Genomic DNA, 24,830 nt, shown 5'->3' with positions numbered 1-24,830 from the left:
GCAATTGTCAACGCTATAAAATTACCCATGCATAGATCTTGTTAAAAAAAAAAAAAAAAAAAAAAAAAAAGCTATAAAAAAAAAAAAGAAGCCTGTTCAAGAGCTTCTCAGAGGCAAGTCCTCTGGGTCTGAGGGATGAGCCGGATGTAGGCCTGATGGAAGATCGAGATGAGCTCAAAGCAAGCACGTCTTGGGAGGAAAAAAGGAAACTTTGTCCAAAGGCAGGATATGGCCTGAAGAAACTGCCAGAAGTGACTAAAATGTCCCAAACCTACGACCCAGAGTTCTGCCAGGAACATACCAGAGGGGGCTGAGACACAGACACCCCCTTGCACACAATATTCTCACTCTGTGTGGCAGGAAAAAAAGTGAGGGGGAAGCAGAGCACTACAGAGCCAGTGGCTCACATCAAAGTAACTGAATGTCCCTGGGCTGTACGGAACAAGGGCTTCTATAAACTGAGGCAGAGCCAGGATGATCAAGAGCTGGGCTCCTGCCCAGAAGGGGAATGCAACCGGCGACCTTGAGCAGGTCCCTCCGAGGGAGGTGGCAGCCAACAGCCTGCGGACAGTCAAGAGCCACAGAAACCCAGTCCCTTTCAACTTCCCATTAGCCAACGAACCAACCAACATTTATTAAACACTCGCATGAAATAAGGCAGGCATGGAGTGCTGGGGGACCCTTGCCCTCAAGAAGCTTACACTCTAATGGGAGACAGCAAGGCCTTGGTGAAAAAGAATCAGATCTCTGAGAAGTGCTTGGAGGCCACATAGGAAGGAGGGCCCTCCTGAGCACGGGGAGCAGAAGCAGAGGAGGTGTGACCGAGGCCGAATTGCAGCCCAGCTGGCTGCTTCAATGAGACCCAGCACTTTCTTAATTTCAAAGAACAAAGTGCTGACTTCAGTGTTTTTCCATCTTAGCTGGCAAGCCACATCAGGTCTCATTTCCCTTCAAATTGTCCTTCCTCGCTGCTACATAAAAAGGTGCACCCGTGATCCAGAGCCATCCCCAAAGGCCCCTTTGCCCTGAGCCTCACTTTGCCCAAGCCTTTCCCCGAACAGTCCCCCTGACCGCAGGGCGGCCAATGGGAGGCCAGGTTCTGGAGAGGCATTCTGGGTTGCTTAAGAGTTGCCGGCTCCCAGGGCCCCGGGGATGTCTGCACTTGGAAAAGGCCATTCGTCCTAAGAGCTGTTCTGCTGTGTCACTGGTAGCAGCTAAAAGATAAAACTCAGGATCTCCCCCCACCCTCCTCTGCTGGGGACAACAGGGACACTCAAGATTCTGGGCCACGAGGCATTGAGGGGCTTCGCCCCGTTCTCATCCTGGGCCCTCCCAGCACGGCGGGTCACTGGGCCTGGAAATAATTCACTTGTCAAACACAGCGAGACAGACTGAATCTGCCCGGAGCTGAATGCTGCATTTCAAAATGAGCATGGGGAGAATCCAGACAGATTTTCACCATTTAAAGACAGATTTTTACTGTCCATTTACATAACTACAGGGCCTGGAGTCAGAAAGACCGAGTTCAAATTTAGCCTCGGACACTTAACGTTTCTAGCTATGTGATTGACCAAGTCACTTAATCCCAATTGCCTCAAAAAGAACAAGGTAAATCTGGGGAAATGTCCTCTGCCAAAGCTCACTGGAGAAAGGACTTGAAAATAAGATTGATTTAAGCCTTCAAATACATCTTGACAAGTCAGCCTCTCAAATCACAGCCCCACCCCCTGGCTGATCTGCACAGGGAGAAGTCGGAGTATGGTGGGGGGTAGGGATGGGCCACCCCAGGGAAGTCCCAGGCTTTCCCCTCCCCCAAAGAACTCATCTGTACCAGGAGAGTTCAGTTTGGGGGAGGGGGCCTCCACCAAGGAAATCACATGCTTCTCCCCTCTTCCCCATGCATCTTCCCAAAGCCAAAAGAAAACCACAATCCCCCTCAGAGCTCAGAAGTCTAATTCGTGATCCTCATACACAAAAAGAGGCCATTTAACTAAAGAAAGCTAGATCTTGCCCCTTTTTTCAAATGCTTCACTATCAAACCACCTGTAGCAGACCTTGGGAGTCAAAGTTTGATTTTACTTAAATGTGGCCCTGGCTACATAACGGGTCACATCTGATCCTAATGTAAACCTCTCATATACTAAAAGAGAAAAGGAGCACAGAACAATTGTGGTGCAAGTTTTATTAAACTAAATTTGCATTTTATAGATGTTCCTCTGTCCATTCCATTTTTTGTTCCTTAAATTAAAAATTTGAAAAATTAGGCTTCAGAGATTTTATTGCTTTGATTTGGGGGGGGGAGGGGGGAAGAGGGAAAGGAGGCATGCTAAGGAGGGTGCTGGTAGCCACTTTGTAAGAGTTTGGCCTTAGTGGACAGTGACTGGTAATGGGCAGGGGAACACACTGAAAGCCAGAAGGAAGATCTGGAGTCAACAGGTCTCAAGCTTGACGCTGACAGATGGGATAAACCTGGCAAATGCATGGCACAGTGTCCCCGGCATCTCTATGACTGGGGCACAACAGAGGCTGACCTGCATTGGCAGGAGCACTTCCCTCCAATGGGACAAAAAGAAAAAACCAACACGGGATCTGTATTTCGCATCCTTCCCATGAAAGGCAAGCCCAAGTTTAGCCGGGTGGCCTGTTAAAGGTTTGAAACATCTGTTAAAATGCACCCCAGAGCTTGGACTTCTCGAGTCCCTGGAGACTTCAAGAGGAGAAGGGGAGCACTCACCGGATGGGTCTGCTCATACATGGCTGCTTCCCGCTCTCCATGCTGTCTAGAGGAGCCTGTTCTCTCCCTGACATTCCCGTAGCCAGGACTGGGAATAACGTACTCTTTGCCCATGTCAATATCCTTCATCTTCTTAGACGGAACGTCCTGAGGTTCATCGACACTTAGCTTTGCTTCAGAATTTCTGAAAAAGATCCCATTAAAAGTGGTATCTGTTAAAGCTCCTAGCAAATAAATAAGGTTTGATAAAGCCTTTCCACAAGAAAAGCTGATACAGTTGTGCTTAAATAAATTTTCCAACTTCTGTGTGTGTGTGTGTGTGTGTGTGTGTATAAAATGGAGAGAAATGGAGCTCAGTGATGAAGATAAAATTAAATCTAATTACATGAATCCCAATTAGGTAAATACATTTTTTTAAAAATGACATTAATAAATCGGGCAAGGTTGTAGGGGATGCCAACTACCAGTGGAAAAAAATGGAAAAATATCTAGAAAACTCCCAAATCTCATTATTTATGCATCAGCATATTTGAAAGACTGAAATAAAATCGGCCTAAAGCATGACTAATGGTATCATCCTGAGATGGAAAACTACCAGAGGCTTAGCTTCCAGACCCCAGTCTCGGAGCCGGCCAGCGGGGCTCAGCGCTCCCTGAACACTGTGAGGTCTCTCTCCTGAAACAGCTGGAAAAGGGCCCCCAATGGCACGCTCAAGCCTAGTGAGGCTCGCCTTTGAGGGCTGCAAGACAGTTTCTTTCACATTTCTTATGAAAAGGAGAAGAGAGGGAATAGAGGATGGGAGTCCCCAAAGCTCCCATCCAGGGTAGGCTGCTTTCTGGTTACAGGTTCCCCTTGATCCCCCCAGCTCCCCAGCCCCAAGTGGGGCTCACTTGGCCCCAAAGCCCAAGGTTAGGAAAAGCAGTGCCTCTCCAAAACAACCCTTGATGGACCAGGAAGTACTTGGTGGCACTCGGCTTCCTCGTTCCACCGTGTCTTGGAAGGGACAGGAAGCACTCTTTTCCCCCAATTCATGCCAATAAAACATAAAACAGACCACACGACAAAACTTCAGAATGTTTTCCCTCAAAGAAACGGTGTTGGACAGCAGCAAGAAGGGAAGTTTCCCTTTCAGACCTCAGGGCCAAACGCTGCGATCTGAATCAGTGAAGCTGCCTGTGCCTCCCTTACAAAGGGTCACCTTGGCCAGCCTCCCTGGAGGAGCTGAAGGGCTTCCCAGGATCCCCGGTTGGAGGGCAATGCCAGCGGGCCCAGTCTGAACCCGGCCAACCTGGCAGCTCCAGGTCCAGTAACCCCCAGCTCGCTCCTCACCAAGAAGCCTGCCGGCAAAGGGCAGCTCCTAGTTTCCTTATAAAAAGGATCTCTCAAAATTCTCACACACACAAACAGTTTGTTCTGCAAGATGGAACAAGCTCGCAGATGTTTATCAAGTCAGCCCAGATTCCACAAAGTCCAGATCCTCTCCATCTCAATAAAGAGGGTCAGTGTCAGCTTTCCACACCCCGGGGAGAGAACAAGGGAACCCGGAGGACCAACTCCCTCCCTTCCGTGGCCTCTGCACAGGGTGGGCACTAGTCAGGTCCCTAAAAGCTGGCGAGTTTGCCAAGGGGGCTGCCACGGAAGGCCCCAAGAGGTAGAGGCCTACATTCCCCGGAGAAAAACACATTTAGATGAGCAAATACAAAGTAACTGGGGAATGTGTTTTGTTTAACTATGCAAACAAGGGCTGTCTCTTTTTCCATGGTGGGGAAGGCAGAATCAAATTTAATTTCTAAAAAGTAACTGGTGGGAGAGAGAGGGCACCAGCAACACAAGAGCCCTGGGCTCCCACTGCAGCTGTCCCCAAAAAGGACCCAAGAGGAGGCCCAGGCTCGGAGAAGCCTGAAGAGGTGAAGGTGAGGAAGGAGAGGCACGAAAGGGGCAGCAGGGCCAAGCGCGTGCCCTCCCGCTGCCGGCTGAAGTGCGCCACAGGTGCCAGATGAAGGGCTCTGAGACCCAGAAGCACTTGCCAGGCTGCTTTGAAGAAGGCCTCGCTAGGCGCCGGGGAGACAACCCCACAATGAAAACCAGCCCCCACTTCAAGGCCTTTTTCTCCCCTTAAGTAAGGGGTGTCACTCTAGATGGCTGACCCCCCCCATCATTTTCCCCAACCTCTACACCATGCTCCCCCCCCCCGAAATTGCAGACAAGGCCTCCATAAAGGCTTTCCTAACTAATCCAACGTAAAGCAATCATTCTGAAAGCTCCTAGGTACTAGTCTCCAAGCCCATTAAGGCTGTTCATCTCCTATTTCATCCCCAATGTGTTCACAAGCCTGTAACCATCTTCTTTCTTCTTCCTGGGCACCTCACAGGGGGAAATGGGAAACTCTGGAGTTGCAAAAACGTCGGGAGGTCTGGCCTGGCAAGCAGTCCTGCCTTCAGCTCCCTGCAGGCCCGTGTGCCTCCGGGAATGGCCTCCCTGCACAAGGAGCTTGCCGGGAGGGTGTCCGGGCCGCTCCATCACCCTCAGGAGGGGCCCGCACCGAAGGAGGACAACCACACACAAGGTGGAGCATCTGCAGCTAAGGCTGGCATGAGATCGGGCAAAGCTGAAAGGCTGCCCGGCAATCTGCACCCCGTGCCAAGGTGAAGGTTGCCTCAACCTGACGCGGACACCGAAGTGCCAGAGGCTGGCCCGAGATCCCTGCTGCCCTCCCGGGGCGCTCCCCGGCAGGCCCCTCCCCTCCCCAGTTTGGGGGTGTGAGGGGCCCTCCCCAAGACCCAAGGAACCGCGCAGCAAGGCCCGCCGCCCCCAACCGTCTCAAGCACAAACTGGGGAGGGCGTTTCATGGCTCAGTCCGGGGCCTAATGAGCCCCGGGAGCTAAAGCGGGGGAGGGGCGCGAGTGCGGAGCCTCAGTTTCCTCCTCTGTAAAAGGTCATCCCTGAGGCAAAGGAGCCCGGCTCAAAGCCAAGGCGCTGCCGCGGGGGCCTTCGCTGCCCCCGCACCTCGGATTTCCGCGCCTCAGTTTCCTCATCTGTTAAACGGGAGGGGAGCGCAGGAGGGGCAGAGGAGAGGGGTCTCGAGCGCAGACCGGCTGCCAGGAGGAGCCTCGTGCGCAGCCGCTCGGGCCGGGGGTCGGAGGGGGGGGGCCGGGGTAGGGGGAGCCCTCGGGGCGCGTGCGTGGAACGAGCCCTCGCTCGCACTCCCTCCGCCCCCGCCTCCCCCAGGACCGGCAATGGCCGCGAGCGCGGCGCCCCCTGGCGGCCAAGACTGGGGAGCGCGCCTCCGGCCCCCTTTTTTCGTCTGTCTCCCCGTCCCGGCCCCGCTGCCTTGTCCCAGCTCGAGACCAGGGAGCCCCTAAGCCCGGCTACCAGAGGCCCGAGGCCGCCGCTTTCGCTGCGGGCCAGGGCCCGGCCGGGGGGGGGGGGCTGCTGCGCGGCGGGAACCCAGGCCAGCCCAGCGCCGGGTCCGGCTGCTGCCCCTACCCGCGCCCTCCGCCCCAGACCCTCTCTCCCGGTTCTGCGGGACTCAGCCCGCAGACGGGCCTCGGGGCCGCCCTTCACCCCGCTCCGCCCCGGCGGACGACACCTACCTGTCCCCACCAGCGGCCGTCGGACCGACAGCCGAGCATCAGCCCCAGAGCAAAAACAAGCCCTTATAGCGGCCCCGGCCGCCGATGCCGCCGAGCCGCGCCTGCGCACTGCGCCGAGCGCCCCCCGATGGCTGCCGGGAAGTGTAGTTTCAGAGGGGTGCGGCCTGTGGCTGGTGCGGCCTTTCGCCCGGGGGCTCCGGACTACTTTTCCCAGAAAGCGATAGGGGGGCTGGAGGAGGGGCCTGGGGCCCCGCCCCCCGATCGCTCCGCCCCCTCTCCCCTCCCCTGCTCTCTGGGGAGGGGGAGGAGGGCCGGCTGTTGCTGTGGTGTGAGCAATCTTGAAGCGGGACACTCCTGCCCTAAACCCCAAAGTGCTGGACTTCGGCGTGGGCAGCCCCCTCCCGCTCTCCCCCCCAGCTCCCCCCCGGCGATTTGGCGGTGACTCCGCAGCTCCGGAAGCTCCGTGGCTCCCTATCGCCCTTGGGATGCCCTGGGCTCCCTCTTCCCGTCCCCGCGCGCATCACTTCCTTACACGCACCGGTTCTGGCCAAGCAGCCTCGGGCTGGCGGCCTCAGCCGGGGCGGCCGGGCCGCGCGTTCTCTTCGCCTGGAACTCGTGGGGCCCGGGCTCCCTTCCAGAGCCGGCGCGGGCGCCGCCTCCTCCGGGAAGCCTCTCTGGGTGGCGCCCGGAGCCGTCCTCCCCGTCCCCTGCGCTTCCTGGCTGCCCGCCAGGGGCGGCTCACCTGGGCCAGGAGGGGCGAACCCCTTCCGGGGGGGGCGGGCCAGGAGCCCGTGGCCCTTCCCGGGACAGAGGAGGCCGCGCCCGCCGCGGGCCTGGGCCCTTTATCTTCGCTTAATCCGCTTTCGGGCCGGGGGTCTAAGAGCCGCTGCCGATGTCGGGGAGGGGGGCTGGCCGGCCCTGGGGCGCGCGCCGTGAGGCGGCCAGCGGGAGGGGGCGAGGGCCCCGGCAGCGGGGGCTCAGCCACTCCGTCTGTGAATGGGGTCAATAGCGAGGGGGCCGCCCGAGGCCCGGCTTGTGAAGCTCCGGGCCGGGAGGGGCGCTTCACAAACGCCCTCGCCATCATCATCATCACCTTCATCCGCCCCCTCGCATTTCCCAGCAGATTGCCCCACCCCGCCCCCACGCGCTAATGCGGGCCTAGAGTCTTGCCTACGGATTCATAAATGGCTGTTGCCGACAAACACCCCCTCCCCCCGTGAGAGAGACAAGCGGTGCCTCCTCCCGTCCTGGGACGCGCGCCCGCCCGACTGTACACGCACACCCAGATGGGCCCGCTTGCGGCCTCCGGGAGGGGCCAGCGGCGGGCGGGGTACGTCTGCAGCGGCGCTTTCTGGAGGCAGAGAACTGAAGAGCGGGGGCACCCCGTCCCCGGGGGCTACAGAAGCTGTCGCTACGGCTGAGCGGACAAGCAGGGCGAGGTCAGAAAATGCTGGGACAGGCCATTTTCAGCTTCTGGGTCCGACTTTTCTCGTGCGAGGAGAGGGCCGCACCGAGGTGCGCGCACAGACTGTTTGAGATACACTGAGACATGATTAGCACGGGCGGGGCTGCCTGCCACTTGGGGGCTGGGGAGGAGGAGGGAAAAGTTGGAGCAGAAGTGATCAAAGCAAGGGACAATGTTGAAGAATGACCCAGGCATGGGTCCTGTCAATAAAAAGCTATAATAAAAAAATCGAAAATAACCAAAAAAAGAAAATCCTGGGAAGACTTATATGAACTGATGTAAAGTGACATGAACTGGGAGGACAGTATACACAGTCATAGCAAGCAACACAGTATCGCCGAGGAATGGCCTGCCTTTTCTCAGCAATGAAATGACCCAAGGCCATTTCCTAAGGGAAAGTGCTATTTGCAGGAAAAAAACTGATGGAGCCTGAATGCAGACTAAAGAATACTATTTATCCCCTTTTCTCTGTCTGTCTTTCCTTGTTTTTGGTTTGATTTTTCTTCCACAAAATGACTAATAAGAAAATCTGTTTTCTATGGTTACACATGTATAACCTATATTAGACTACTTATCATCTCGGGCAGGGGGAGGGAGGAGAGAATAGAATTTGGACCTCAACATTTAAAAAAAAACAAGTGTTAAAAGGGAAAGCCACAGGAGATCTGGAGAGAGGAAAAGATGTGGAAGTGTTGCTGTGCAGAAGGAAGGATGAGTTAATAAAGGAAGTTTCATAAGATCGCCTAGCAGCGGTGAGGGCCCAGGTTAGATGGTGTCCCATAAATTTATGGTGAACCCAATTGGAACGGTTGTGTGGTTTTCTCCACTATTGTTTGGCAGCACAGGTGTGGGGGAGGAGGGATGGGGGTGAGCCAAGGCTCCGTCTAATTGGCAAGATGATAAAAGGGGGCTAGGGATTCCGGACAAGAGGACAGTGTGGAATGGAAATGGTTCACCAAGGAACCATCATGAGATGGGGAGGAGAGAAAGTAACTAGTGCAGCTGGTTCAGGAGAGATGGCCTGGGAGAGAACTGAAGGGTCAGGGGTCATGGTGAGGATGAAGAGCAGGATTATATAAGGGAAGGCAGAGGGACAGATGAAAAGCCAATGGACTATCGTTGGATAAGAGGATTTCAGAATCCTTGAACATGAACATAGAGTGTATGGCAAGCTCAAGGCCAGGCCCATTTTTTGTGTGACTGATATGGGGTGAAGGAATAGCTTGTGGGAGTTGAGGTTGAGGGACTGAGTGGTTAGGAAGAATCACTCTATGTTGAAGTTCCCCAGTGTGGGGGTAGGAGCTGGGGAAGAGAGAAAAATGGTAAACCAGGTATTGAATTCACGGAGGATGCAAGGGATTTGAGCTGGGGGTCTGCAGACAATAGCAACCAGGATTTTAATTGGCTCATAGATGTGAATAACATGAACCTCCAAGGAAGAAAAGTTACTGAGTCATGGGAGAAGTGGGAGAAGCTGGAAGCAGCCAAAAAAGGGAGCAATTCCAATTCTCCCTCCTCACCCAGTGAGCCAAGAAGGAGTGAAGATGCAGTCAGTATTAAGGGGGACACAATTTAAGATCGTGTCGTTAAGAAGGAACTAGGTTTCAGTAAGAGCTGGGAGATGGAAGGAATGGAAGAGGAAAAGATTTAGGATGAAAGGAAGTTTGTTGCCTGGAGCTTTCCAGAGGGCGCAGTGGATGGGGTGGGTGAGATTGGATGAAACTTTGGGGTGTTCAGAAAGAGAAAAAGGATGAAAAGAATTAGGTCCATCGTAGAAAGAAGAAACATCAAAGGCAGGTAAATTAAGGGGCAGGATTGCTCCCAGGGCAAAGCACCTATCTTGGATTGGCTGGAGGAGAGGGAAACTGTGGGCTTTTAGAGATACACAAGATTAAAAGTAGAAGATGAGAAATCCTGCCTTTTGATTTAACAATACTCCTTTATAAATTTATGGAACAGAAATCATAAAAGGATGATGATGATATTTCATATTTCTATATTACTTCAAAATTTACAAAGCCTTTTATTCAGGATAACCACATGAACCTTCTTCAAGACCTCCTAGCCTTCTCTCCCTTCCCCCCTTTTTGACCTCCCCTCTTTTCCCTTCCCTCATTTTTCTCCCCTGTTCTTTTGCCCTATATAGAGGAAGGGCTGGACTTCCCACCGGGGAGACAACAAAGGTAAAGGCATCTCTACGTCAACATTCTAATGAGAACCTTTGGGGCCAATTTAGTCCAAGAGCTTCTCCTAACTTAGTCATCCCCCTGTGTCCCCTCTAGCCAGTTCCTAGATACAGTTCCCGTAATCACCAGGATACAGCACTGTCTGAGCAGAAACAACTTTGTCCTGCCGGAGGGACATCTTGTCTCTCTCCAAGTGAGCACCATCTTGACTCAGTTCTTAAAATCTCCTCCTCCTTCTAGACTCGGTCACTTAACTATGCTTTCTCAAATGCTTCGCTATTGTCTCCAGACAAGTCAATAAGCAATTATTAAGCACCTCATATGCTCCAGGACCTGTACTATGCTAGGTACACTAAGAACGGCCTCTTCACAAAATAAAATTACCAGTCCTTGTTCTCAAGTCCCTGTTCACATTCTAATGGGAGAGGCAACATGCAAACAGTTACGTGCCATAGTTGCATACGCGTGTACGGGAAAGATGAGTTGGCTCTTCCATGTATAGGAGACTCAGTTGGCTCTTCCGTGTATAGGAGACTCAGTAGAGGGAAGGCTCCAGCAGTAGGAGCTTGAGAAAGTTTTCTTGTAAAAGCTGAGGTTTTACCTGGGACTTGAAGGAAGCCAAGGGGCAGCAATGAGGAGGAAGAGAGCTCCAGTCACGGGAGAGAACCAGTCAGAAGTCAGAAGATGGAACATCTAGTGGGAGCAACAGCAAAAAGCCAGTGATACTCTAACAAGGAGTACCTGGGGGTGAGGGGAGTATAAGAAGGCTATCGAGAGTGAAAGGGCTTTAAGATTTGAGATTTAATCCTGAAAGCAATAGGGAACCATTGAATTTTAGGGAAGGGTGACATGTTTAAAGGTATATTTTAGGAAGATGAATCTGACTTCTGAATGGAGGATTGATTGGAACGGGAAGAGACTGGATCAACTAGCAGGTTCTTATAACAGTCCATGTAGGAAGTCACGAAAGCTTGCCTTAGAGTGAGGATAGAGTAGAGAAAGAGGAATATAAAAGAGATGTTTCAAAGGGAGATCCTACAGCACTTGGTCACTGATTGAATACAGAAGATGAGAGAAAAGGAAAAGCTGATGGTGATACCTAGGTTGGGATCTTGGTGACTGGTAAAATGGTGGTGCCCTCAATAGAAAAAAAAGGGAAGTATTTAGGGGGGAAGTTAATGAATTTAATTTTGGACGTGTTGAGTTTAAGATGACTCCAGGATACCGATTTGAGAGCCCTAATAAGGCAGAATTGGAGATGTGAGACTGCTGGTCAAGGGAGAGATTGAAGGATGTAGAGACCTGAAAATTAATTGCTTAGAGTTGATAACTGAATAAGGTCACCACGTGGAAATAGTTCACTGGCCACTTCCCCAGCCCTGCCTGTTCTCTGTGGTTCTGGAGGTTTCTGTCAAGCCTTACCCAGTGGTCATGGCCTAGAATAGTGATAAGAGTGAGGAAGGAGAATGAAAGAGATATGGATGGTTTTACCCAGCACTGGAAAAACCTCCTGAGGAGGTGCTGGGGGGTGATGGAAGAAGAGACCGATGCGGACTCTACCCTGAAATGGTGCTGTGGGTCTAGAGGAACAAAAGAACTAGAAAAGGTATAGACTAATATGGACCAGAACTGGACGATCTAGCGAGATCTCTATGAAAAAGAGAGATGGTTGGGACTAAGGTAGAAAGAGCAGCAGGAAAGCATTGAGGAATTCTGGGACCAAGCCAATGAATTGCTGATTCAGGTGATGAACTACAGGAGAAGAGCCACTATATGGAGGATCAAACCAGTATCTCACCCTTTAGTGAGTCAGTGTGAGTCATGAGGGTTGTGTAGGTCCAAGGGAGAAAGAGTCAGTTCTAATGACCCAGAGTTCTTCACCTGAAGGTTGGCAGGAAGCCCTACAGTATCACCATAAATCTAAAGAGACCATGTGGGCCCTTGAAGGAGCAGAAGCATGTGTGACTTGGATTCACTGGCAATCTTAAGTCCTCTTCCCTACACAAAGGACCTCAGCCCCAGGGTGAAATTCAAGGCCAGAGCAACCATACACAGGTACCTAGAAGAAGCAGGACCAACCAGAGCCGAAAGCTTTCTCTACTCTATGGAAGCGTATTTTGGACATTTTTTTGTGTCACTGACACCTTTGGCAGAAGTCTGGTGAAGCTTCCATGGATCTCTGCTCAGAATCGGGTTTTTAAAAGCATAAACTAAAATACACAGGATTACAATGGAAACAAAATATATTAAAATACAGTTATCAGATTTTTTTTTTTAATTCATGGACCTCGGGTTAAGAACCACTGAGGTTACGGGTTCACGTCCAAGGCCTTTCTGTGCATATGGCAAACTTCACTTCCTCTTGGAAGACGAACGTTCACATGGGAGCCCAAAACAATTTGGCAAGAGCCAGAAAGAAATCAGAGAGGAGTATTGATAACCCTTCAAACTTAAACTTGCTCTATATGAACACAGAGAATGATGGATGTTCACAAACATCACTGATTTCTTCCTAAGTTAGAATCACAAGTTAGAGCTGAAAGGGGCTTCTCACATCTCTCCATTTCCCAGTCCTCATTCAAATCTGATTGTCTCCAGAAGTTCCTCCCTTGCACCCTCTCCAATGTTTAGATGCTCCTGCTTTCAGAAACCCTAATATGAAAAGCCAGGAGAAGGAGTTGGCAAAGTTCTTGCCCCTCGCTTCCACTTCCAGACTTCCATATCTGACAGGATTGTTCAGAAATATCTCCCCCTGGAGAGTTTGCACTGTGGCAGGAGTGATAGCTGTCACTGAGGTTAGATGAATTTTCTTTAAATGGTGTGGAAACCATTGGCCTGGAGGTATTGAAGGAGCTTGCTGGTGGCCTACAGAACTACCAAGCCAGCCCGGGGGGCAGGAGCTGCTGCCCCTCAGAGCTGACTAGTATATCCACTTGGCCAACACAGAGGAAGGGAAGCTCAGCTTGGCTGAATCACCGCCGTGTTCTTGCTGGGTATCCTTTCCATGCTATGGCTACATAAGCTTCTTTTTGTTAACTGCTGGTACCTGTAAGCGTCTCTTTTAGTTCCAGTCTCACTGGCCAGAATCAGGCCTGCTCCCCAGAGAGCTGAGGATGGCAGCAGCTTGGCATGGACTGGCTGGGGAAGGCTGGCGCAAAGAAGGCACTGGGGTGTCTGTGCTCGGGCACATGGAGGACTTGTATTTGGGTCAGCGGGAGAAGCAGTGGATGGAAGCTATAAAGGCCCAAAAGGAGGCTGACGTTGGGACAAATTGCCTCACAGGTAAGTTGGAAGAAGGAATGGGTGCCCTCCAGAAGTAATGGGTCCCCCTTCCTACGAGCAGAACTTAGCCAGCCCTCACTGGCAACTCCTTCCTGCCTGGATCTGCCCACATGGCAGCTGGACTCTGATTCCAGGCTCTGAGGAACCCTCTGCATTTCTGTTGGGGTTGGCCAAATGCCTTGAGTCATCTCCCAAGTTACCCTGGGGGAATTAGAAAGAAACTATCTGCTGTATTTTGCAGTAACAGACAAATATAAATGTGCTTCACACTTTTAATAGTACCCTGAAGATAAAACATGGTATAAATTGGCATATGTTATGTTAGATGCCGTTTCTTTCTCCCCCATCATCTGGGGGAGGTCTGGGTTCTCTTTGTGCAGCGCCCGTGATTTGGCAGTTTTCTAGGACCTGCGCTCCAGCTACTGCTGGGGACTCTCTATGTGACATTTCAGAGGCTCTGGAGAATTTTGTCACATGGACTTGGCTGGAACCATTGAGGAACGGGCTCAGGAGGAGGCATTTAAAAGACATGCTCGATTCTCTTCAGGAGCCCTGAGTTCTTTCTAGAATTAGGGACGAGAACAAACGTGCCAGATACATCCCAGTCAGCTCGGTAGGGTTGGGGTTGGGGGAAATAGCCCCAGTTTAAGTCATTTTAAAGGAGAGATAGCTTTCTCAAATCAGGACTCTCTTCTCTGGTTCTCGGCAATTGGCCTTTCCCATTGGGCATTAGCTTAGGGAGAAGTGACCCATAGCAATGCTCAGCCCTGCCCAGGAGGGAAGACTTAGGCCACAGGACATGGGGCATTGCTAGGTCTGGCCATCAGAGAACAGGGAGATGGCCCCCGGGTACAAATCCTAGAAAAAGTGAGACTGTGGAGTAAGCTCCAGCAACAGTGGGCAGAGGGACACGCCCCAGGGGAATGGCACTGGCACTGGCACGGGCATTGGTAAATACAGACTCTGAATAACAACCTTTGCCTTCTATCATCCAGAAGTGATCGAGTCCAACAAAGAGGAGGAAGGCAGAAGGGAGAGCGACCAGGGCAAGATCTAACCATTTCTATGAAACCAAGACGCTATCCCAGAAGTAAACTCGTCTGTATTGGAGAACTGAAGGTGAGCGTGGAGCCAAGGAAGGCCAGAGTTGGGGCTGAAAGGGGAGATTTGGAGGAGGACCATGGGCTTTCTCAAAGAAGAAAGTCCTCTCAGGCGGAGAGAAATCCCAAGAAAAGGTTAGTTTTTTCCCCAACTTTCCCTGCGGATCCCTGCCCACAGATACTATAATATAATCTGCTGTTTCATTATTCAAATGTTCCTGTAAACCAAATTTTGCCTCAATCAGAGCTATCTAGAGAGAAATATAGATGCAAGATTAGGCAGAGGGCCCAAGCTCCGGGGAAGTATTGGCTGTTCTACTCAATTGGGACTTGGATCAGTTGTGTTTGAACTCAGAACTTTTCCTATAGAAGAAATTCCCCAAAGCCAGGGAAGAGAACCAGGTGGACCTGAGAGGCCATTACACGTTTCCCAGAGGCTTAAAAACAAGCTAATTATTGTAAGAGAAGAACTTTTGTAGAGGCCGTTTTTATAATATAAAAGAAGTGGAAATAAAATCTATGTGTCCATATATATATATATACACGTGTATCTCTAGATGTATATGTGCACATAACTACATATTATTTATATGTGTGTATATGCAGATATATTTATTTCTAATTCTTTTAATATTCCAAAAGCTGCTGCTATAAAAATTCTTCTGGCGTGCTCTATTACATATATGGGACAATAGCTAGATCTCTAGACCTGAAGTCAAGAAAACCTGAGTTCAAATCCAGCCTTAGACACTACAAGCTATGTGACCCTGGGCGAGTCACTTAACCCTGTTTGCCTCAATCCACTGGAGAAGCAGCTTTGCCAAGAAAAACCTCATGGACAGCATTGGTAAGCTATGGTCAACAAGGACAAGAAAAATTGGACACAGCTCTATGAGTGAATAACAACAGTATATATATATATATATATATATAATATATTACATATATTTTATATATATACATGTTCCTCTATATGCATATATGTATAAATATATGTATATATCCATTCATTGGGGAATGACTAAACAAGTTGTACATGAATGTACTATTACTGTGTAATAAGAAAAAAGGAATATGGGGCCCGGAGATACAAGTACAGAGAATGAAAAGATCCCTATTCACAATGAGTTTATTTCCTAATGGGAAAAGTTGCCTATTACCTGTTCCTAATGCCATATAATATCAAAATCATAGTAATGGATCATGTCTTATTTTTCTATTTACCTGCCCCGTACTTAGCATACTGCTTTGTACTTAGTAAGAGCTTAATAAATGCTTTATTCATTTATTTTGTATATAATAGCTTATATGGGATGTACCCAAAGCCATTATGCTCCCTGACACTTTTGTAGTAGGAAGAGAAAATTGTCATTTTTCAGTTGTAACTGACTCTTTGTGACTTCATTTGGGGTTTTCTTGACAAAGCTATTGGAGGGGATTTGCTGTTTTGTTCTCCAGCTCATTTGATAGATGAGGAAACTGAGGCAAATGGAGTGAAGTGATTTGTGGAAAGAAAAAAATTGTCATTTTTCAGTTGTGTTTGACTCTTTGTGACCCTATTTGGGGTTTTCTTGACAAAGATATAAGAAGGGATTTGCTATTTCTTTTCTCCAGCTCATTTGACTGATGACGAAACTGAAGCAAATGGAGTGAGGTGACTTGTCTAGAGTCACATACTAAATGTCTGAGGTCAAATTTGAATCCAGGTCATCTTCTCTCTGGGCTCCTAGCTTTATCTACTGAGCTACGTTGCTGCCCCACATTTGTGGTACTGACCTCCTCAGCTGACCGGAGAGAAAAAGATTTAAGTCAGGAAATTCAGACTCCCTCTGCATTCATCTATGTCCTTGCTTCTCCTTTTGTATCTCTTTTCTTCTAATCAGCCTGCACACAGCCCGCAGATTCTGAAACACCTCCCATGTCAGGACTGATTGTTTCCTGTTTGTTAATGTCGGTCGACTCATAGTTTTAAATGAAGGGCTGGCTTCTCCAGGAGCAGCTGATGGAGAATCTGATTTCTCCATTTTGGGAATTCCCTATACAGACGTTACCATTATAATTTGGCAGGTAAATGTCTTAAAGCATTGCCGGAAGCTCCAGGAAGTAAAGTCATCATGCAGCCAGCTACTCTACTAAATGTTAGAAGCCGGGTTCTAACTCAAGTCTTCTTGACCCCAGGTCCAGGAACCAGAATGCCTCTCTTCTGTGGAAACTGGGATTGTGATTTCATTTGTGTGGGAAAGTCCCAGTGAGTAAACCCCTGCTTTTTCAATTCTAGCACTATATTCTAGAATTAATTTCTAGTGCCAGGAAGAAAAGTCATCATGCTGCCAGTGACTCTACTAAATGTTAGAAGCTGGGTTCCAACCCAAGTTTTCCAAACTTTCTAATTCTAGAGTCACAGTCCTGTACCTTCTATTCAGTTTTAGAATCACAGTCTTGTACCTTACAAACAGAACTATAGCTCTGTACCTTCCTAACTTTCTAATTCTAGAGTTACAATCTAAACCTTCTAAACTTTCCAATTCTAGAACCACAGTTCTGTATCTTCCAAATTTTCTAGTTCTAGAGCCACAATATATAGCTTTTAAACTCTAATTCTATAACTATAGTCCCGTACCTTCCAACCTTTCCAATTCTAGAGCCACAGTCTGTATCTCCCAAACTTTCTAATTCTAGAACTATAGTCCTATATCTTCTAAACTTTCCAGTTCTAGAGCCAGTCCTGTACCTTCCAAACTTTCCAGTTCTAAAACTGTAGTCCTATACCTTTCCAAATCCAGATGCCCCTTCCTAGCCATCCATATGTGGTGTTCCTCCATTAAACATAAGCTCTTTGAGCACAAGGATTTTTGTTAGAGCAGGTAGATGGCACAATGGATAGCGTGCTTTCCCTGGAATCAGGAGGACCTGAGTTCAAATGTGGCTTCAGAAACTTACCAGCTGAATGACCCTGAACAAGTCACTTAACCATGTTTGCCTCAGTTTCCTCATTTGTCAAAAGAGCTAGAGAAGGAAATGGCAAACCACTCCAGTATCTTTGCCAAGAAAATGGGGTCCCCAAGAACTAGACACATTAAAAAAGTGATTGAATAACAACAGCCAATCCTGGACCTTTCCAAACCAAAATGCCTCTTCCTGGTCCCCATTCCTCTTTTTGTGTTGTTTCCCCCATTAGAATGCAAGCTCTTTACGTTTGTGCCTCCAGTGCTTAGCACAAAATCTATTCCCTATTAGCTTTTGATTAAAACTTTTCACTCATTCTTTTATTCCAAATGACACTGACTCTACGACTTCTAGATTTGGAGAGTCTCTTGAGGCCCAGAGAGGTGATGGATCTTTCCTAGGATCACACATTCAGTGTGACTCACACCCAGATCTTCCTCACTATTCACTCCCCTGCTACCTAGAATTAAGAGCAAATAATGATAATGAGATGATTTAAAAACAAATCTAGATCTCTATGGGAATTCTTAAACAGTGCACTGGAAACTGTCTACACTGTGAGAACAATAACAGATTACTGCTATGACTGAGATCCTCCCATGGATCCATGATGCCATCAGTTGGGATACTGTAGAAGCAATCCCAGCATGCCCTCCCATCCTACGGACCTCACTTCCCTGTCTTCCCAGAAATTCATCACAAAGAGCCCACTAATGACTAGCACGAATATTCTTTTTATTTTGAGAGGGACCAGGGAAGTATCCAAGGGGTCACCTTCACCATATGACCATTTCATTTTTCCCCTCCCCCGAAAGTTTGGGAGATACAGACCCCCCCCCGCCCCACTCATACGTTTTTAGGAACCAGGCAAGTCAAATCACTATTACCTTAACCATCGCCTTTCTTTTGTCCTAATGGAGATAATCCAGGCCCTTGAACTCACAAAACCCTTCAGAATAACAGTAACCTCACACCAGCAGCCTTCTTTCTAGCCCATCCCCAAAGTTATCATGGAGAGGAGTAATCACTATAGAGAAGGATCAAGGTCAACAGAGATACTCTGACCAGCTAGGGAAGAAGAGATTGTTACATTTTCAATGTGAAACTTGACACCATCAGTAAATATTACAAATCCGGGCTCGATTTAGTGTTTTGTGCTGATTGCCTAAAATTAAGAAAATGATAAAGAACATACTAATAATGAAGATTACATATAAAAGTGGGTCCTGCCTTTTCAAAGAATTGTTTGTTAAACATTTCCCAGCACTCCGTGCTCTACCTTCCTCATCAGCACTTCTGCTACAGATGAGCTAGGAAGCCCAAGAGCTCCAGAAGCAGCAACATCTCCCACACCACTGGTCCTATTTCCAGTCCAGCCCCTCCAACCATCACCCTGGGAAGCATTTCTTCTGGACATGTGATCTGGCAAAGACTTCTTTTTAATAAAAGCTTTTTTTATTTTCAAAATGCCTAAAAAGATAATTTCCAACATTCATCCTTACAAAACCTGTGTTCCAAATTTTTCACCCCCCCTTCTCCCCATAGACAGCAAATAATCCAATATATGTTAATAAACATGTGCAATTCTTCTATATAAATATTTCCACATTTATCATGCTGCACAAGAAAATTCAAATCAAAAAGGAAAAGAGTGAGAAAGAAAAAAAGCAAGCAAACAGCAATAAAAAAGGTAAAAATACTATGTTGTGATCCACATTGGGTTCCTAATGTCCTTTTTCTAGATGCAGATGGCTCTCTCCATCACAAGTCTATTAAAATTGCCTGAATCATCTCATTGTTGAAAAGAGCCAAATCTATCACATAATCTTGCTGTTGCTGTGTATAATGATCTCCTGGTTCTGCTCATTTCACTTAAGATCAGTTCCTGTAAATCTCTCCAGGCCTTTCTGAATCATCCTGCTGGTCATTTCTTACAGAACAATAATATTCCATAATATTCATATACCACAACTTATTCAGCCATTTTTCAGTTGATGGGCATCCATTCATTTTCCAGTTTCTGGCCACTACGAAAAGGGTGTCATAAACATTTTTGCACACTGGGTCCCTTTCCCTCTTTTATGATTTCTTTGGGATACAGGCCCAGTAGAAACACTGCTGGGTCAAAGGAAATGCACAGTTTGATAGCCCTTTGGGCATAGTTCCAGATTGCTCTCAGGAATGATTGGATCAATTCACAACTCCAGCTACAATGTATTAATGTTCCAGTTTTCAACATTTATCGTTATCCTTTCCTGTTCTCTCCACCAAAGACCTTGACATCATTCAGTGTTTCAGCATCAGAAAAGGATTAGATTTCCTGAGGAGAAATGGTATTAGAGACATTATTTCTTGTACAAAATCATTAATATGGAAATGTTTTACATAATTGCAACATGTATAACTTATATCTGATGGATTACCATGGTGGGGAGGAGAAGAAATAGAATTTGAAACTAAAAACTTTAAATAAAAGCGCAAAAAAATTAACTAATAGACAAAAAGGAGAGATCAATAGATTAGCTACATATATATGACATCACATCAAATGTATACAAAAATAATGTTTAATAAATCTATGGAAAATTTTTTTAAATGTTAAAAGTTAATAAAATTATCTTGTATCATCCTTTGGAACTTTCTTTTTCGTACAATAGGCATAGTTATGCATTTTTAATAAGGAAGGGTTAATTTTTTTCCACAGAAGGATATGTCACTTTCTTTTTCTAGCATAATAATTTAAAGTTCTTACACACTGCACATTTATCCTTTTACACAAATACTAATTAATGTATCATATTCACGAAACCACATCTAAAAGTTTCCTGCAAAGTCTTGACACATTGTGGGGGTTTCCAAGCACACAAAGAAACATAAAAGAATTGAAGGCTTCTTAAAGCAGTTACTGGAAGCATCTGTGGAAAAATCCATGTTCCTTCTATGCTTGAGTTCCCCAGGAGACCATCCACCAGCTTTGGACTATCCACCCACACACTTGGGGTGAAGGGAAACATTTTTTGGCTAACGATGGATTTCAGGAACCAACGTGTGCAAGTAACATTTTCTTCAGAACCTTGATAGAAGGAGCAGCAGAAAATTCATTTAATTCTCCCCCTAAGAAAGAGCTTCCATTTCTGAAACCTATTCTGCGGGGCTAGTAGTGGTCAGGTATTCTAGCAAGAAAGGACATTGGCTAAGTTTATTGTAAGAGAGTCAGGTACTCCCAACTATAATGTGATTCTGCATCAGGAATACAGACCTCTTCCACTTATCCTATCACATGAAATACAAAGCTCAGCTTTATCTTTTCCAATAATTAATAGAAGCACTTTTTTCATCCCTAAAAAAAAAAACCCTTAGGGTAGAAAAATGATGGTACATCTTTCGGTCCAAAAGCCTTCAGGCTGTCTCCTATTGCTTTGAAAAATGATCTTTCTTCAATTTGAAAGCAATTTGTGCAAAACCTACTATTTGAGGGGAAAAATTAAAGAAACTTGAAGGGAGGATTTTGAAGGGAGAGGACATGAGTTGAAATTCTAAATACTATTATTTACTTTTGTGACTTTAGCAAGTCAATTAAACTCAGGACTCTGGTTTCCTTATATGTAAACAAAGGGGCTGGATTGAATCATTTCTAAAATCCTCTGAAGATCTATTTCCACTGAAGTAGCTCTGGAATATGTCCCCCCTCTGACACACACTGACTTTGAGACCTTAGGCTAATTATGTAACCTTTAAGTGCTCTTATGCAACTCTTAAGGAGTTGCTGAGAAGATGCATTGGTACAGGAAATTTCCTCATCTGGAAACATTACATACCATTGAAATCAAAAGTTCAGTTCTTACTCTGGAGCTCTTGTATCATTCCATGTGAGCACCAGGATTCTTTTCAACATTTTCTTGGTTGCATTGGTTTTATTTGTGCAAAACCTTTTTAATTCGATGTAATCAAAATTATTCATTTTATTTCCCATTATGCCCTCTGTCTCTTCCTTGGTCATATATTCTCCCCTTCTTTATAGATCTGAAAGGTAAAATTTTCCTCTAATTAATTTAATTTTAAATTTAAAATTAATTTAATTATGCACCCGTTTTGACCTTATCATGGTATATGGTGTGAGATGCTGGTCTATACCTAGTTTCTGCAAACTGTTCTCCCTGCAATTTTTGTCAAATAGTGAGTTCTCCCAAAAGCTTGGATCTTTGTGTCTATCAAAAACTAAATGATTATAGTAATTTATTACTGGGTGTTGTATACTTAATCTATCCCGCTGATCCATGCTCCTGTTTTTTAATAAGTATCAGATGGTTTTGATGATTATCACTTTGTATAGCAGTTTGAGATCTGGTTCACTGGCCCACCTTCCTTCCCATTTTTTTTTCCCATTGCTTCCCTTAATATCCTTCTGTTCTTCCAAGATACATTTTCTTATATCTGATTTCAGTTTCATCAAATAATCATTTGTAGTCCAATTGACATGACATTGCACCGATTAACTGAGGTAGAATGATCATTTTTACTATTTTGGCTCAGTCTACCCATGAGCAATGAATACTTCTGCACTTGTTAAGATCTGATTTTAATTGTATGAAAAGTATTTTATAATTGTGTTCATCTATTTCCTGGATTTGTGTTGGCAGGGAACCTCCCAAGTATTTTATGCCAATGGCGCTGAAAAAGGGGAGTGACATGGTAATAATGCCCACGGGGGAATGTCAACTGTGTCTCTGCCACAAAGGCCCTACTTCCGTGTGTACTTAGTAACTGATCCTCCTATCTTTATCTCTAGTTCTGTAGTTTTTACTTCCTTCTACAACATCAGGAACTGTGATGTTGTAGATATGGAGAGACAAGGAAACATGGCTTACGCCCAAAAGTAACTTGCCTTGCAACTTTTCTTCTTTCAATCTAATCTTTAATTTCTCCCTCCTGCTTTATTCCTTGAAGCCAACAAACAAGGCCAAACCTCTGCCATCCCCTTGGACTATTTCTGGGAGCAGCTAAATGGCACAGAAGTAGAGCACCAGCCCTGAAGTCAGGAGGAACTGAATTCAAATCTGACTGCTGGTACTTATTACCTGTAGGACCCTAGAAAAGTCATTTAACCCCAATTGCCTTGCCAAAAAAAAAAAAATGATAATAAAATAAATTAACCTGTTTCTATCAAGAAGCCTAGATTAATTAACCTATTATAACCTTAATATATTAATATAATATAATATGTAACCTAAATAAATGAACACATTTCTGTCCTCTTTGGTTACTCAGGTTCATGGCTCAGTCTCATAATCAACTCATTCACAAATGCCCCATGTAACCAATCTGTTTTCAGACCTTGCTGTTTTGCATAAAAGACATAATCTTGACTTGGATAACCACCCCCTTGAATCATTCCCTTACCACCTTTCACCTGGATTAGTGCAATAGCCTGCTGCTTACTATTTTTGGCTTAAATCTCTCCCCACCCCAATCCCCATTGGCTGCAAGGTGATCTTTCGAAAGTACAAGGTTAAGGGTAACTAACTCACTTCCTTTCTCTTTCAATAACCTGCGTGGTTTCCCATGACCTCCAGGATCAAATTGAAATGGATAAAGGACTGCCTGTGTTTTAGGTTAAAGGGCCTGGGGCTCGCAGAGAAGGGTCTGCTCAGCCAGATTAAAGGAGGTGTTTTGTACTTCAAAGTGCCTGCTCCATATGGAGGGGTATCTGTTTGCTAACCTTGACCTATAAACTGTGTTAAACATCTGCCAGTGTATCTTTTGTCCTGTAAAGTCGAGTCCCTGTTTAATGTCCAATGTGCCAGCAAGGGGGAACAAGAATGCTTATAAGGCTGCCCCTACTTCAGTTGGGCACAGAACCCTGCCAGAATCCTCCTGGAGGTCTGTCCCAGCCATGCAGACCATCTAGGCCAGTTACACATAAAGTATTTCTAAATTATGAATTCCCATGGCCCTCTTGAATTTTATTGCCTGGGCTATTTCACTTGGAGGTCCCACCCCAGATAAGCCTTTGGCTCGATCAGAGGCCAGTCCCTCTCCCTGAAGGGCAAAAGAGATTCTGGATCCCAGGGGGTGGCCACCGAGAGACCTTCCTCAGCCCTTAGTATTCAGTAATCTCTTTTCTGTGGACCAGGAGAGCAAGACCCAAATTTTGAATTTGGTCCAAAATTGGCATAAAGCATTCTAAAAGCCAGTTCTGGTTAATAAGATTTTGAGGGGCCCCTGCAGTTGCCTAACTATCCTGCAGTCGCCTGTCTGGTCTGTGAGTACTCCTGTATCTGGGGGCCTAGCTGGACGCAGTGTTGATGGACCCTTGCTGACCCCCATGGAACGCCATCAGAAGGGTCCTGATCTGGTTCTGTTTGGGTGAGACTAGTCTGTCTGTTATGTGGTCTTTGCCCTGTGTGTGTGCTATGTGATTTGTCTGTCTGTTTTGTTAGTTGTGGTCTATGTTCTGCGTGTTCTGTGTGATTTGTCTGTCTAAAAGCTTTGTCAACAACGTTGCAACAGTGATTAGTATAAAATTGTGATTTCTAACTTTTAATCTGTTGCACTGATTCATAAGCAGCAACAGGATTTTTAAAAAATTGTAAAAGGTGAAAATGGAGCTCTGCGTGTGTCTGTGTGTGTGTTTGTTTGCTTTGCATTTTGTGTTCCGTGTTAAAGTCAGCAAGCTTGTAAGAGATAAGAATTCAGCCTCTGTGTTGCAGACTTAGAAAATATCAAGAAGTTTGAAAAATCTTTCTTTCTCCCTCTCTTTCTCTGGCTGACTGCAGCAGCCTGTGAGAAAAAGGGAGAAAGGGGAGAGAAGGGAAGAAATTTAAAAATAAATAAATAAATAAAATAGATTGAAAGGGATTTGAAAATTTGGAAAGTTAAAAAATATACATCTAGAAGAGCAGCGTGCTAACATTTAAAGAAAAGAAGTTTGAATGGAATATCTAGGCATTCTCTGTGAAGGCAGAGAAAAGCACTAAACGGGCTTGGAAGTTCACAGAAGCCCCTTTGGATTCTGGATGAGAAAAAGGGAATTCAAGGTGAAACAAACTTCTCTCTGGGGGCAGAGGTCCAGGAAAAAGTCCCTAGTCTGTCTGCCAATTTAAGAGCTTTGTTAAGTTTTAAGAACAATGATTAAGGAATTGGGGAATTGGTTGTTTGAAAACTTGCTTGTGATTTTAAATTTTTAAAAAATTAATTTGTAAGTGAATGGAACTGGCTAAGTCTTTCCCAGAAGGAATTTGATTACAAAGTTTGGGATGGTTGGGGGGGGGGGGGGATTATGGGAAATGATTTTGCTGTAGCCTTTGTATGCTAGATTTGTTTATTCTGAATATAAGATCTTGGGATTTGTTTGAATATTGATAACTTTCTTACTAAAAAAGAAGAAAGAAGGAAAAAAAAGAAAGAACAATAGAATTCCAATTTAGCCTGGGCTGGCTCTACCTGGAGATGTTAATTATTGTCAAGACAACACTCAGGTAGAATAACAAAAAAAGCATCTGTAAGAGCCCTGTATTAGTCTGG

The 24,830-nt window shown here is 46.4% G+C and overlaps 1 protein-coding gene and 1 long non-coding RNA gene across 6 annotated transcripts in view; one reads left to right on the top strand and one right to left on the bottom strand.

The window, feature by feature from the left end:
• ABCC5 (ATP binding cassette subfamily C member 5) overlaps positions 1-7,047 on the bottom strand; it is a 50,672-nt gene extending 43,625 nt beyond the window's left edge. For 3 of the 5 annotated variants that reach the window (XM_031968121.1, XM_031968122.1, XM_031968125.1), the window contains exons 1-2: positions 6,328-6,430; positions 2,735-2,918 (exon numbers count right to left, since the gene is read on the bottom strand). In XM_031968121.1, the coding sequence (XP_031823981.1) occupies positions 2,735-2,863 (129 nt within the window). In that variant the 5' untranslated portion in view covers positions 2,864-2,918; positions 6,328-6,430. Of the gene's footprint in view, positions 1-2,734; positions 2,919-6,327; positions 6,431-6,865 lie in introns of those variants that run through there. The other 2 variants (XM_031968123.1, XM_031968124.1) reach the window with 1 other exon arrangement.
• Positions 7,048-14,258: 7,211 nt separating this feature from the next.
• LOC116423790 lies at positions 14,259-18,771 on the top strand. The gene is made up of 3 exons (XR_004234312.1): positions 14,259-14,495; positions 16,539-16,608; positions 18,571-18,771. It is a non-coding gene; the product is annotated as an uncharacterized LOC116423790 (long non-coding RNA).
• The last annotated feature ends 6,059 nt before the right edge of the window (positions 18,772-24,830 follow it).

Source organism: Sarcophilus harrisii, chromosome 4 (genome assembly GCF_902635505.1).
Source record: "Sarcophilus harrisii chromosome 4, mSarHar1.11, whole genome shotgun sequence".
In the NCBI taxonomy this organism is placed as follows: domain Eukaryota; kingdom Metazoa; phylum Chordata; class Mammalia; order Dasyuromorphia; family Dasyuridae; genus Sarcophilus; species Sarcophilus harrisii.
The sequence above is the reverse complement of the archived record's forward strand: the minus strand, read 5'-3'. Positions and strand labels throughout refer to the sequence as shown.